The sequence below is a fragment of the Mesitornis unicolor genome, unplaced genomic scaffold (genome assembly GCF_000695765.1).
Source record: "Mesitornis unicolor isolate BGI_N332 unplaced genomic scaffold, ASM69576v1 scaffold5391, whole genome shotgun sequence".
NCBI classification, from domain to species: Eukaryota; Metazoa; Chordata; class Aves; order Mesitornithiformes; family Mesitornithidae; genus Mesitornis; species Mesitornis unicolor.
This window is the reverse complement of record NW_010165720.1, coordinates 27049-42943: the sequence shown is the minus strand read 5'-3', so window position 1 is coordinate 42943 and position 15895 is coordinate 27049. Positions and strand designations below refer to the sequence as shown.

At 37.4% G+C, this 15895-nt stretch overlaps 1 protein-coding gene across 2 annotated transcripts in view; it reads right to left on the bottom strand.

Moving 5' to 3' along the window:
* ATF2 (activating transcription factor 2) overlaps positions 1–15895 on the bottom strand; it is a 42861-nt gene that overhangs the window by 3537 nt on the left and 23429 nt on the right. For both annotated transcript variants that reach the window (XM_010194726.1, XM_010194727.1), the window contains 3 exons: positions 12076–12225; positions 10636–10842; positions 3881–3986 (listed from right to left, as the gene is read on the bottom strand). In XM_010194726.1, the coding sequence (XP_010193028.1) occupies positions 3881–3986; positions 10636–10842; positions 12076–12225 (463 nt within the window). The remainder of the gene's footprint in view (positions 1–3880; positions 3987–10635; positions 10843–12075; positions 12226–15895) is intronic.

Below are 15895 nucleotides of genomic sequence, written 5' to 3'. Positions count from 1 at the left end.
TTTAGATTTCCTTCAATATCCTTTCTTACGTGGCCTTAACGTTACAGGAGTAGCGGCCAAAAACTGAATAAAGTTTGACATTTGAAATCTACTCAGTGAATACAGAAGAGACTTAAAGTCATCTCACTGACTTGTTTTCTTAAGCCTGAAGACTGGGAATAAAGAGCAGAGGCTTTTAGAAGAACACATTTAAATTCTGAAAGATGTGTTTATTTTTTTCAAAGAGGACCAGAAAATTGCCAGGAACAGGACTGGAGTTTGAGGAGTGTAACTGGCACACAGCAAAATCATAATGTAGCTAACACTGTAGGAAAAAGCCTAGGTGTTTTAACTTTTTAATGGCTTTCCCAGCTTTGCCTCAAACCAAGGAAAATGAGAAATGAATCTACAGAAGGAACATATGCTGTACATTAGAAGGTTGAGAATTTACTGATCTACATCACGTGAACTTTCCTGAAGGCTACATAGATCCTAGGCAGGCTGCGTCATGAGTGAGCCATTTTGGCGATGAACACAACACGGGCTAGACTGAGCTATAGAAAAGATTTTTAAAATACCAAAGCACAGAGGAGGCTTTTGAGGATGTACTAAAAATACCTTTTTACCATAGCCAAATATTGCTGCTATTTGCTTCTCAGCATTGCTTACCAATAGCTTTCAGTAAGGTAAGCAAACAAAGAGGGATCTCAGTCCACAGCAGGACAATACTGACCAAAACAGGAGTGAGAATGCAAGAACTGCCACGAGATCCAGGGCTCCCTTTGGTCCCCTGATAATCAGAAAGGAGCCTCATGGCAATTCTCATCAGGGCATCCACGGGCTATAGAGGGACTCAGGCTAGAAACGCTCATTTCCAGGGAGTTGGCCGTTGTGACTGACCCTTGTGGTCACTGAAGGGCTGTCACCTGTCCAGAGCAGGCTGTAGGAACATAAGGGTTTGAGTGGTTCCCATTGTTTAAGGTCTGAAACTGGTTAGCCACCTTCTACCATTTCTTTAAAATCAACTAGAGAAAGAACACCAAAAAAATCACATTTAATACCACCTATATTACAGACTCTATTTATCTTCCTTTGTATTTATTTTTGTACAAATATTCTTGAATATCACGTTGTCTTTTTGAAAAACATCTAAACCACCCCTTTTACCACCTTTTTTAAACCTTTTTTTTAACCACCTTTTTTAAACCACCTTTTTTTTTTTTAAACTCGAATTTTCACAATTTTTCTTCAAGTTTTCACCTTTTTCCTGCTCCAAGACCAGAAAAAGACTGAGAAAATTTATATGAGTATTACAGAAGGCTTCTAGAAATAATCTGGTACAGAAGAGCTAAAATGAAGAATAAATGAACAGCATTTTGATTTCTCCTGTACACTGCACATTTCCCACCTCCCTGACCCCCCAGCATTCAGAGATGCATTCAGAACCAGCAGCATACTTCGTTGGTAAATATAAAAATATTAAATGGCTGAAAATTCAAACGTTGCAACAGGAATTCATCCATCCTGCCTCAAAGTGCAATAACCATTTTTCTGGTTACTCTGTCTTGGTAACACCTCTGTTTGAATAAGACACAAGATTTTTTAAATAAAGAAAATACGATCCCAAGAACAATCTGAGAAGAAGAAAGGGGTATGTGCATTGTTGTACTTTACACTTGGCCAGAGACAAAAACGTGCCTGGGAAATCCAAAAGATCGTAAAAATGTGTAAGTAGGTGCCAAAAACACCCTGAAAAGCAATAGATCATTTGTGCCTATTTAAGTGCATCATACATGAAAACCCATTAAATTGTGGGCTTAGCTGTTAAAACACAGTCTGCATGGTATAAACTAGCACTGTCTCAGCAGTGCACAATATTCAGCACTGCAGGAGCTCTGTAATCTGGTGTCTTCAATTTCTTCCACAGAGACGGACTGTGAAACCTTTCGATGCATTTTCGAAGCAATTCGACTTAGATCACTAATGAACATAATATGTTTATTTAAAAATACTTTCTATGAATACCCCCTTTCATGAACGTATTAACTGACACGGTTTTTTCTTCTCATAAATTGTACTGCCTTTAAGTAACCTAGCCAATATGCTTTCCTAACAATATTCATTCAAGGAGGGAACACGACAAAATCCTTTCCAAGGGGTGGCATTACAAATACCAGTCATGTTGAACTTTGACTTTCAAGAGACTTTTCAAGGAACTAGGTGAGCTATGCTTCCAATCTCCTTGCTTACTATTTTTTTTCCCCCTAAAATGTAGGTTTTTTCCACTGATTAGTATTTTAGTCCTTATTAATTTTGCACTCTTTAGTAAATTAGGAACATTACAGTCCTTCTCCGAGGGCAAAAAATAAGGATTACTAAGCAGGCCGTTCATTAATTCTTTAGCAGAGAAATCCTTAGCATGTCATTAGTTTGCTAGTTCAGGGCTTATGTTTAAATATTTTTCATGTCAGTTCAGGAACATGCATCCTCAAGACATCAAAATTCAAGAAACACACAGTTTTCTGGGCTTTTTTTTTTTTTAAACCTTGCATGCATAATGTTATCCTCTAGTAGCTTCCGTATGAAATTATGTTTTCTGTCAGATGGGAGCCATAATGGCCTCATCCCTGCAGCAATCATTGTCAATATAAATCCCAAACATATTTCTATACTGTTCCAATTTACTCCAAGATGCTACTTCTCGTCTTGTCAAAATGACTGGAGATCAAAGGACCAAAATTTATAAGCTCAAAACTGACAAAATCAGTATTCTAAATATATACGGCAACAGAGAGTTTCTAAAGCTCCTGAATCTTTTAAATTAAAAAATATTGCCCGTTCTGATGAAATTGCTCACAATGACTACAAGTAAAGATGGTGGCCATTAAGTTTTATCGCAAGCACCTGAGGATCTGTTTGCATGCAATACAAAATGTTCCTTTATTCTCCTGAATTACTGACACTGGCAAATTAAAATGAAGTGGCTACATATGGCAGAAACAATCTTCACATTTACAAATATCCTGAAATATCACTAAATCATAAAAACGAAAGCTGTGGGTTATATATTATGAATGTTGCCTAATGCATTCCCAGCTCAGTTATTTGTAACAAATTTGTGTACAATGGACAAAATTGGCCATTTATTCTGCAGTAGCAGCAGCTGGTTCTGGCACTGCGTAGCATACCCAAAACTGAAGTTACAAGTCAGGAAAGCATAATTAACCTCTAAAATGCTGGAAGGATGAAAATCAAACGAGCACCTTTAAGTCAAAATATGTATTAGGAAAAAAAAATGCTACTGAAACTCTCAGTATTCCCTTCAGTATTAGAACTGGTTTTTAAAATACCTTGTTTATAGAAAAGGAATAATGTGGAAATCAAAACAATCTAGAAGACATTGTACAGTAGAAGCCATGAACCTGCATCTGATTATTTTAATGGCTTGACTGATCCTGGATGTTATGGTAAATGAGGACAGCTGTTATATTACCTCCACTGAAATCTCATTACGATGAAGAAAAAAAACCCACAAGGACCTTTCTCTGTACTAGGCTAAGATAAAGTATAAAAAATGGTTTATCATGTGCTCTTAATACTTTAATTATATTTTCCAAAGCAGGTGTAGTAACTGGTAGTCCTTAAACGCTAATCATCATATGCATTTATTAAACCAACATAAAACCTTCAACGTTACGCAACGCTTCAAGTGAAAGGACTTAAAAATATATCTCCATGTATCACATATTCATTGCTGTCTTCCAATAACCTTCAAGATTTTTTAAAAAAATCTTTAATGCAATATTAGAACTGCACTTCTCAATTTTAATGTTCATTCAGCTCACTCTGGCAGTATTTCATTGATGCAGCCTAGGGCTATAGGTAATGGAACATTACTCACTATGATAGCCAGATTTCTTCTGCATGGCGGTTACAGGGCAATCTTTATGAGCCAGAAGAAGCTGTTTCAGCTGTGCCACTTCGTTTCTCAGCAGGGTGACTTCATTCTAAAGGAGAAGAAAGTTATGTACTTTACCAGGCTCAAAACTACACACATTTTGCAGGTAAGTATTAAGTTTTATAGGATTATCAGTTGTTCATTTAGAGGTAGAAATAATACAAGAAGTTTCCATTTCATATATATTACAAAAATGCATACATTCCTTTTCTCTCAGAGTATGTAAAGATTAGGTGAAACTTGGCTAACTTTATTTTATGGTTTTCTTTAACTAGGAAATGCATTTTTGCAAAATACAACATAGGTTTTTCAGTTTGCAGATGCAGAGTCTACACAGAGTCTCATTCCCATGATCCAGCTACTCTAAGACTCTTCTGCAAGGTTTGTGATGAATTCTACTCAGAGTAAACCTACATTTAACCACCCACATTTTAACGGATGCCGCAGCCAATATAAAAAAAAAAATAATTTAAAAAATCAGCCAACGCAGAATGGTTTTTGGTGACTATATTTGTACTTGGAGTTCAAAAAAGAAAACCTCACATACTGGAAAATAGCTTACACATTTTTTGTTGATTTCCGTATTAAATTTTATTTCTGGCAACAATAGATAAACACAGGGTACGAAGGAATCATTGATAATAATGGCAAAACCCTGAAACGTCCGTTTATGTCAATAAAGCCGAGTGTAACCTAGGAGACAGCACTTGCAGAATCCAGTGACTGGGTTCATTTCCAGGCTGTGCCTTTCCATTATTGGGTGACCTTGAGTAAGGTCATTTTACTATTTTGTGCTTCAATTTCCCCATTTGTAAAGTGGAGGACAGCGACACTTACCTTCCCTGTAAAGCAGTTTGATATCTAGAGATGAGAAGCAATACATAACCGCGTTATACGTGACAGTCCACATTAAGAATGGTATGGCATTTTGATAGGCCCATTTTCACTTTAAATAGTAGAAAAATGTTTATGTATCTACAGAATCAAGTTATCTGCAATGCTTTGTGATCCCCATACCTTGTCACAATATATGCTTTTCATGAGTTATTTTATTTGAAATATAAATCCTTTGATACTTGAAGTTACCTTAACTGCAAGAACCCTTACACATTAGCTTAATATACCACACACGACATAACTGTTTGGTAAATGCAAGTGTTCATAAATCTGGGGGCAAGTTAAAGAAAAAAAATCAAACATAGGAGAATTGGATTGCAACTAAAAATATCTGGGGGAAAAAAAACCCAGAGAAAGTCAACCTATTTACTTGCAAGCTAGAAAGAAGGCAATGCAGTCGGAGAAGAGGTGAATTACAACAACTCAAAGGATTCCAAAGGAAGGAAAACAATTTTTATGAACAGAATTTATTAGTTTTAAGTACACTAAGACAGATTATAAATAATGTAAACTAAAATACCAGATTCCTTAAAGAAAAGTTCATTTTTGTGTCGTGTCCTCTCCATTTAGGAGACAAAAAATATCAAGCCTTTTTACTACCAAAATCCTCTTGAACTATTAACAGCTACTTTTCTGTTCAGGTATTTTATGGTGTCAAATATGCCTTTTAGAAACTTCATATTTCAAACAAAAGCAAGAGCTGAAAGAAACAAAAATCTGCCTTCGCAGTCATTTCTAATGAAAGAAAACAAAAAAGGCTGCAATGAAGAAAGCCCAATGAAAAATGCCACAAAAATCACTATGAGCTGGTATTACACGTTCTGAAACCTTGGGCTGTTCAGAAAGCACACTACTGCCTCCAGCACTCGGTCTCCTCTAAGTTGACCACATTATTTACTGAGAAGTCACAAACCTGGATGCCAAGCAGGCAGCTGCACAGAACTGACATAACTGGGGAAAAAAAATCAAAAGTGCTGACGTAGTTTTGAGACCCTTCTTGCTAACCTACAGAAGCAGCAATGTCCAAGAACATGAAAAATACCTCTATTAATTTAGAGGAATGATGGCGGAGTAAGTGATTAAATCCTGAAAAGGTTTTCAGGAATTGTCTACCTTCATCTCCCACATTTTAAGGAAAAAATTTATTCACAAACAGCACACAGAAGAGTGAAGTCACTGTTTAACAGTGTAAGTAAAACAAATGTTTATGAAAAATTTTTGCAAAGGCAGTTTATAGATTAATGTCAATTGTAACGGACGCAAACTGGAACACAGGAGGTTCCACTTCAATTGGAGAAGAAACTTCTTCTCAGTGAGGGTGACAGAGCCCTGGCCCAGGCTGCCCAGAGAGGTTGTGGAGTCTCCTTCTCTGCAGACATTCAAAACCCGCCTGGACGCCTTCCTGTGTAACCTCATCTGGGTGTTCCTGCTCCGGCAGGGGGATTGGACTGGATGAGCTTTGGAGGTCCCTTCCAATCCCTAACGTTCTGGGATTCTGTATTACAAATACTGAGAATCTTGCTAACAGAAGTAGAAAAGGCAAACCTCTTACTTTCAAGCAGATTTGAAAAAAAAGAACAGCATTTCTATATTAAAAAAAAAGTTGAGGTGGTCTCATTGAATACACAGCTAGCACATACACAGTTAACACAAACACTGTGAGCCAGCAGTGCTATATGCACTGGACAAGAAATTTCTGAAAGTAGAACAGAGAATGTCTGCTAGACACATGGTGTGTGGAATGTCGCTGAAGGGCAGTCCATGGTTGTCACTTACACGAGACAGCAAGAACCATGTCTGCTGGGTAATAAAGGGGAATTGTTAGAACCAACCCCTATATCCACTGTAGTTCCTCATCGTTCTCATCCATCTCATCCAAAACACGTTAACGTGTGATCATTTAACGCGTGGTTAACATGTTGAAAATGGGCTAACAAGAAATACAGAATAAAAACTCCAACAGTTGGCATGAAGAAAGATCATTGCGAGGTTTTGCACTGGAAACATTCTCCTAATGAATGAGATATCAAGTCAAGCGTAGGCATCAACATTTCTTTAAATAAGCATGAAATATACCTCACATGCTGTCTAGAGGAATTTTTACATTCCAACATTTAAAAATGTGCTAACGTGAGAAAGATTTCTGGAGGAAGGCATATGTACTTTGACCTGCACTCCATTTTTCAAAAGATACTTTTACTTCTGTATTCTTACAAGGCATACCACACAGGGTACAATATGTTCTTATATATCTGCCTATTGTTCCCTGGATCCAAAATATGTATGTAAGAGTGGGACCAGATTAATCCTCACTCAGCAAAGCATGGGATAATATTTGTCAGGTGTATTTACCAAAACTATCATTACAGACAGGTAGATGTGACTTACGGGGATAGAGGACTGGCTGGAGCTCTTCCCACAATCCCAGAACGTTAGGGATTGGAAGGGACCTCAAAAGCTCATCCAGTCCAATCCCCCTGCCGGAGCAGGAACACCCAGATGAGGTTACACAGGAAGGCGTCCAGGCGGGTTTTGAATGTCTGCAGAGAAGGAGACTCCACAACCTCTCTGGGCAGCCTGGTCCAGGGCTCTGTCACCCTCACTGAGAAGTTTCTTCTCCAATTTCAGTGGAACCTCCTGTGTTCCAGCTTGTGTCCGTTACCCCTTGTCCTATCATTGTTTGTCACCGAGAAGAGCCTGGCTCCATCCTCGTGACACTCACCCTTTAAATATTTATAAACATGACTGAGGTCTCCCCTCAGTCTCCTCTTCTGCAAACTAAAGAGACCCAGCTCCCTCAGCCTTTCCACATAAGGGAGATGCTCCACTCCCTTGATCATCTTTGTAGCCCTACGCTGGACTCTCTCCAGCAGTTCCTGTCCTTGAACTGAGGGGCCCAGAACTGGACACAATATTCCAGATGGGGTCTCACCAGGGCAGAGTAGAGGGGGAGGAGAACCTCTCTGCCCTACAACCACCCCCCTCCTGATACACCCCAGGATGGCATTGGCCTTCTTGGCCACAAGGGCACAGTGCTGGCTCATGGTTCCAGTTTCTTTTTGGGCAACTTCAACAAGATACCCTTGTACGGGAAAGGACCTTTACTGATGGGCATTTCTTTCATAATTTAGCCTTCCTACAGCAGCTTCTGCAGCAGTAGTACAAACCACCACTTCATTGCTGATCCTTTAAAACTTACAATGACCTCACAAGGAAGACAGGCCATTCTTATACCAATACTTTGCCTCTAAAGTTATTAAGCAACAGAGACCAAATACAGACAGTACAGTGAATTTCAGCATCTGATTCTGCAATAGGATTAAATGGCCACTGGGGACACACCGTCAATACTTCCTTAATATGTTATACAGCACACCACACCCTCCTGTATTGTGCAAGACGCAGAGGCAACACAATGTGGTATATAAAATTTAAGGTAAATAAAGAAGACAACACATTAGTACAAAATACAGTCCACTAATAGCAAACAGTAAATAAACTTTAAAAGGTTGGACGCATGAAAAAAAACTTTCATAGCAAAGCCTGTAGTAAAGACAGCCAACCTAACCTAAACGTGTTACTGGTGTGATGCAACTAATGGAAATTTTCCCTTAAGCAAAAATCTGAAAAATAATGCTTAAAAAGGAAAATACATTCAAACGTTTAAAAGAAGAAAGTGGGAAGAAGTTAATCTACAGAAAGCAGAAAACTACAGAATAAAATATATACATCAACCAAGTAAAACTCTTCAAAATCTGTACGTACTGTTATAGAGCTTCCAGCCGTGGAAATACTGAGCTTTACGTTAGAAGCTTTGACACAGACATTACAAGAAAGCTACTTTGCTGTGTTGAAAGGAATCAGAATTGTTACGTGAAGTAACGCAATGCAGTCATTTTGGTATTAACCTACTTTTGGAAACGTGACATCTCAGTAAATTCAGCCGAGCAGCTCATTTCGATATTAAACAAAATATGAACCACTAAACCCTAACTCTCAGTCTATAAAACTGTACTAAGAAAAACTCTAAACTTATTAAATGTACTGTTAAATATAAAGTAAGTAATCATGGGTCATTACTGCCCAGTGTGCTGATCAGCTGTGTTAGCCTGTCAAGTGAAGAATTATTATGGAAACATAGGATTGATTAATGTTTTCACATAAAGCACAGTTTAATTCTTTCTCTGACATTCAATTTTCTTTACAAGTCATTCTGTTCTTCACAGTTAACGGTTTGGGGTTTGGCAGACTGTATGAAAATTTTTTCTTGAATTCACCATTACTGAGTTAACTCTTGGAAATCTGGAAATATTTTGGTTATGGTACTTAGACCCTTTTTGGTTATAACAATTGGTATGTGTAAGTTAAAGGCAGCTCACATAATACCAAAAGTTACTTTCACTAAGAAAACTGAAATATTATTTGCTTTTCTTCCTATAGATCTATCTTCACTTGTTTCTCAGATTATTTACGCTATGGTGCTACATAACATTTTGTAATTAATTGATTTACAGCGACGACTGTGACTGCATTAAAGGAACACATCTACAGATTGAGAACAGGTATGAGAAGACTGTATCTTTGCAAGGAATTTACCTAATGCTGGTGCATAATGTCATGATTCTTGGAACGCAGGAAACAATTTCACATTGTGCACTTGGGTATTATTTTTTAACATTTTACAGGCTGGGATGCTGAATACTTTTAAAGACATGAAACTGAAGATGACCGATGCTGTCATTTCGATTACACGATTAAAAAGTAATCTCAACATGCCCCACTTCCCTATTGGGCAAAGTAGGGCATTTTCTATACCAAACAGTGTGAAAGAGAAGTTTTAATAAGAAGGAAAAGATCTGTGAGTCTGACTCAGTGGAACAGCTCTGAGGAAAGAACAAGCAGCATAACTTTAATATCAAAATACTTCCCACTGCATTTTCTAAATGAATGCTTCATTTAGGAAATGACATAATTTTTCCTTTCTGTAATTCTCAAAATAAAGCTTTCAGACTTTGTTTTAAAAAAATACGTTGTGCCATTTCTCATATGCTGCTGGAAAACATTAAGAAACTATGCTTGAACATTTAACAGTAGTTTAAACAAAAGGGTCACGGATTGTTCTACAGGGGTAAAAGTGCGTCCACATGACAACTTTACAACAACTGGCGACCTCAGATGAGGTGGAAAAATGATCGGCAATACAGGCTAGACTACCCTCTTACAGTATACTTCCCTTACTATAGGATTTATGCACACTGGGAGGGCAGCGTGGTGAAATTTGCACTGCCACTGCCTGTGCTGTACCTGTTCTGTGGACAAAAGAGGCCTTCAGTTTCCAGTGATGTCAATCTGGCACCTTTCACGAGCACTACATTCACTTTAAAGGAAAAAAAGTGAAGTTAAAAAGAACCAAAGGAAATCAAACCAAATCTTATTTAAATAACTCAGGCTGTGATACAAATTAAGAGCAAGATGTTTTAAGGTAAGGGTGCTACTTTGCTAATAAGCCTTTACTCCAACACATCTTGTCCCCCTTGTTTAGTATCACAGTCTGAAAGTTATTTAAAATGGAACAAAGGACAAAAGGGCGTGATCCTAAAATTTACACATCTTGAAATCTGAGTATTCTCTTATTTTACTGCTATATGCAATTAAAGCTGAATTTTCAATTCTGACCTGAGCCACCAGTTATAAAACCATCTACATTTCAGATTTCACGCAAAGTTTAAGTTCCATTGATCCAGGATCACTGCCTAACAATTGAAAAACTTACATATTTTTACTCGAAATAAAAAGGATACCTGTAACTGGCCATTTAGCGAGCTCAGGTCCTCAGCTTTTTTCTCCAACGACTGCACCCAGACTTTCCGTTTCTGTCGGCATCTGGAAGCAGCAGCCCGGTTTCTCTCCAGGAACTTTCTTCTTTTCTCGTCAGGGTCTTCATTGGCAGCTCTTCTTCGACGACCACCTGTATTTGGTGTTTGTGGCGTAGGCTGAGCTGGTGATGCCTGAAAACAGTAAGAAGTATTAAAGTTATCAGTATAAAATTATTCATGAGTGAAGCTACAGTACAGGTATAAATACGTCTTGAGAAGAGCATTCACAACATTTCTAAATACACCTGGGTTACACGCATCTCTTTTGTGGAAAGCTACGTCATTTAACTCCACAGCTATGTTTTAAAATCTTTTACTGTATTTACACTTCTTAGCACGTTGCATTAACGTGTAACGTTTTAATCACGGCTCTAGCTTTGCTTTAAAATTGCACTAAAAGAAGTGACTCGCTTCAAAGAGTTGAAATTATATTACATTTACACTTGGCAACTGAATCAAGCCTGGAAGCACTACTTCTTTAGATAGTCTCTCAGACACTAACAGTTCTGATGGCACAAGTATTTACAAAACAAACTTCAAAAAACTTTTACCCCAAATGGCTTTTTTAAAGTTACATTTAGCAGGAAATAAATTTTCTACTTCTGACCCTTTCCACAAACCTAGTCACAACTGTACCGTTACACAACTGTTTATGCCCAATATAGAAAACATTTTGACAAATGCAGTCAGTGCCGAGTCACTGATTCCTGAATCTCCAGGTAACGATTTCTGACTTGTTGATGGGTTCCCCACCACTGCGTACCAACTTCTGTTATATCCACCCACATATGATGACAGGATCAAAACATGTCAGTATTTAAAGTTATACATTATACTCCTTCCACAGCTGTAGACAGACCCTAGGCAAAGATCTAATGAATTATAATGACAATATAATGATCTCAACATCCTTTCAAGTGGTAGGACAGACAGAATACAACTGTCTCCATGACACATTCACCAGTGCACCTGCACATGCAGTCTAGCACAGTAAGAAAGTTTTATTTTAAGTTAAAAACTGCAAACACGTATCAGTTGGCATACAGATTTGGTATAAATTGATAGTTAATAGTAGAAAAAAATACCTGGGAACTCAAATCAGCTTTTTAGAAATGAAACACTGGCAGGGCTTTGTTGTGTGTGTGTGTGTTAGGATTTACTTATTTTTTAAAATAAATCCTAATTATAAAGTAACCACAAAATAACCAAACATCGAGGTTTAAATCTTGAAAATTGACTACTGAACTACTGACTCCAAGAGGAGTCTGTAGCTCATGTTAACCTCTATTTTACAAAACAAAAGTAAAGAAAAAAAGGGGGTTTTGCTTAACAATGAAGGGGCAGAAGTTCACTCTGTTGCCATACCGGTGTTTCAGTTGTTGAAGTTGCAGGTTGTTGTAGTGACTGTGGTCGTGGCTCCTCTGACTGAGTCCTAACCAACCCACTTGGATGGCCCTTGGCAGTATCTCCATTTGTTACCTGAGGGTGCTGCTGGGTCAAGGCTGCTTTCAACCTCTGCAAGCAGGAAAAAAACAAAAAACAAACAGAAAAAAGAGAGAGAAAAAAAAGAATATTCTATCATGCTAACTTGAGAACTTATTAATGCTTTATATTAGTAGCTAGTTTCATTTTGGAAACAGGAACTCCAACTCTGAAATAGCCAATTCTTTTTACAGGCTTTCAACAGGGATCTAGACATATACCTACTAATAGGTAACAATTTTTTGCGAGCATGGCAATAGCAGTAAGGCTTTACATAGGATCTCAGAAAGAGGAGGATGGTAAGCTGTATGCAGAAGCATACAGAAAGCCTCCTTTGTGATGAACTGTGCCCACAAAGAGATGACTTTAAGACTATGAACAAAGTTGCTAAGGAAAACGCAGATCAGAAACAAAACCACACATAAGGCAAAACAGCTGCAAAGCAGAACACAAACTTCTCTCCGTTTTAAAAATTCCAGTGTTCTCTATCTAGTTTTAAATAGTTTGTTATGTCTCCACTTTTTCATGGTCTACACAAATACACAACTCTACAAACCTTCCTGTGAGTAATTATTCTATGAAAGCCAAGGTCTTTGCTGAAACATCTCAGTAATGCACAAAACAATAACAGGCTTCAAGTTGTGTGTGAAGATTAGCTTTTATTTACGTAGAAATGTGCAAGGTAACTGTTACGGCATGCTATTATACACTGGAAAATTGCTGAAATATTTGAAGTTCTTCCTTTATTGCACACAGCCATCATGGACAACAGTAATTTAAAATTTCAGTTGTAAATAATATATTCAGGAGTTACTGACAACTTGATAGAGTATTTTAAAGCATTTTCTTAGCTACCCTTTAAAAATTATTTCACTCAACTTTTTGGTGGAATCCATTAAAACTGTAACAGATAAGATTAAGAATTTGTTTCAAGTAGAATATATTAAGTGACAAAAGGTCATGCCAACTTTCACTAGATACAACTGCTTGCAATTCCACATTTTTTCTTATTTCTTTAATATTGTATAATTTATAATGAAATTTTCTGTGTTACTCAAGAATTTGCCTTACCAGACAAATGGTATTAAAGAATGTTTTTCTAATGAGCACTGAATTTTTTAAAAAATCTAATACAAGCCTCAGGAAAAATATTAATTACTTAATACATGACAGTTTATGAAAACTCTGATAACTTGTATGACCATATTTTGGAATATAAACCAGGTACTGCCAAAGTACTAATATTAACAGAATATCTTAAAAACGCTGGAGCTAGGCTGCCTTTGGCCAGTTCAAAATAAGCGTAAGACCTCGCACCTACGTATGCAGGTGTTCTCTATAAACTGTAGTGTTCAATGTCTCTCAATATTTAAGTTTTTGGAATATAGGGACAGCTCTCTCCTACCTTGCACGATGACAGGTTTTCCTGCATCCTGTTTTAAAATTAGAACAACAGACTGCAGATGACCTCTGTCAGAATTGCAAAAAGTCTTCAGGTCTGTAATGCAGCAAGTCACATCAACTATCAAATCCACAGAGTTGGCGGCAGCATCTAACCACCAGCAGCAGATATCCCATCCGAGGGCTAGAAAGAGAACTGAGAAACCCCAACATTCCTCTACTGGCTTGCTCTGACATAATATTTAGCCAGTGACTTCTGTAGTCTCTTCCATAGTGACTGCTCTAGACTGAAGTTAATGCACAGGTGACCCCAAACAGGGACTGTTAAAGCGTACATCAGAATTCAGTGTTAATGAAATGATGTTCCACTTCTCATTTTTCTACCAGTTTTGTAAGTTTCCCAGAATGAAGAAGATGCTTTCAGAGAAGCACACAACTTACAGTAACTTCCCCAGTGCTCACTCCAAGAAGAAGAATTTAGGAGAGCTGCAGGTATGAGGGCAGGATGACACACATTTTTAATATGCCTGTAATTTGTTGTATATGTACAGTACTCTGAAAATCCTAAGCCCTTTAGTAGTTACATCTTTCTTTACAGCATTCAAATAAATTGAAGAATCAACTTGTACCTTCCATTAGGAAGGTTTTTCACCTTGGCAAAACAAGCCAACAAAAAAATTTCAATCCCTGTCTCCAGCTAAACAAGCACAGAAAGACCCAAGCATTTTCTAACTGTCTAACTAAAGTTATGAAAACCTAGCTCTAGGATCCAAATACAATTGTAATGTTGATAAGATGACTCCTCCTTTACATTCTAACTAATCCTGGTCATTACATGGTAAAATTTTCTAAGCTACCACCAGGACTACCAGAGAGACACATCACTTCCAAAGAGCTTTTTAAAAAGTATTTTTAAATGAAAGTAGCAAGTATTTAGTATTAATATGACAGTTTTCTCCAATATCCTTTCCATACGTTATTAAGATCTGATTTTTCACAATGCATTTTCATTTATTATCTGAATTATTTTAGACGTATTCTGGTCTCATAACTTGCTGTTTAGAGGGATGTGACAAACTTCCAAGAGTCAAAATCACGACAGCAGTGACAGAACAAATGAGTAGTAACTATGTAGTTACAACGCGTCTATTTTAACTTCTACTGAGGTTTTAAAGGGTAAGCTCTCATATCAAGTCATCATACCAAGAGATTTCTAAAAGTTAGTCTCAAAAATTACTCAACCAAGACACAGCAACTTAGCACATCTATACTCCTCTTCCAGAGCCATGAGAAGTAAAAATCAGACTTCATCCAACTCAAGTGTCTGAATATCTAAGTTCAGTGGTAACAACTTAACTTCTAATTTTCATGGCAGTAGTGCATAAACATTTAAACAGTCAGTATCTGATCTACTCTGCTTGTGACTGCATAAGCAAACCATGATGTAAGTATCCTCCACAAAAATACTCCGAAACTAGAGTCTACAAACTCCTAGAAATGCTTTGTTAAACATGATGAAGTTTAATAGCTACAATTAAAATTATCCACAAATGCAGAAATGTGAGGAATATCTACAGAGTTTCACCAGGAGATACCCAGCTCATGCACTCAAAAGGTTTCATATTTTAGAAGGTGATGCTGGAGTAAAATACTGTATGGGTGTTGTACTTCCTGCGAGTACTGAGATAGCTACCCCAGATAGAGGAAGAATCTCCGCTTCAAAAAACGAGTTTATTGAAACAAATACTAGAATAAATCTACATGAGCATTATTATGTGGGGAAACCTGATGACAACCAAGGTTTGTTTGGTATTATTTGGTTATCAGAGGCAAACTAAAAGTGATATTTCCAAATAGCTTAATAGCTTTTAAAGTCTTTATTAGCAAGGTTTTATTTTTCACGTCTATCCTTGAAAACAAATCCTCACCACATCTGTCAAAATTTGGTAGGACTAGATCATCATCAAGAGCTCCCAGAAACAAGATAATATTCTCCAGAAACAATTTGTGAAAAACTCAGATTCATATTTCATATCTGCCACAAAAGCTCATCAGAGTAATAACCCTCCTTCTCCTGGGTGTTATCCCACCATCTGCTGCTCTATTACTTATCTTTATTTTGCAACTAATTAACAGCATAATCTTCTAAATTCAGCAAGTTAATTATCATTATTGTGGTCTTTGCAGCATCATCAGTCCTTATGAAGTCTTGTCTCTCCACCCCCAGAGAACATATGAAAATGAAGTAGGTTGTGAGAGGGTCTGTTTCTTTAGAGCAGGCTCATTAGGTGTTTGCTGATTA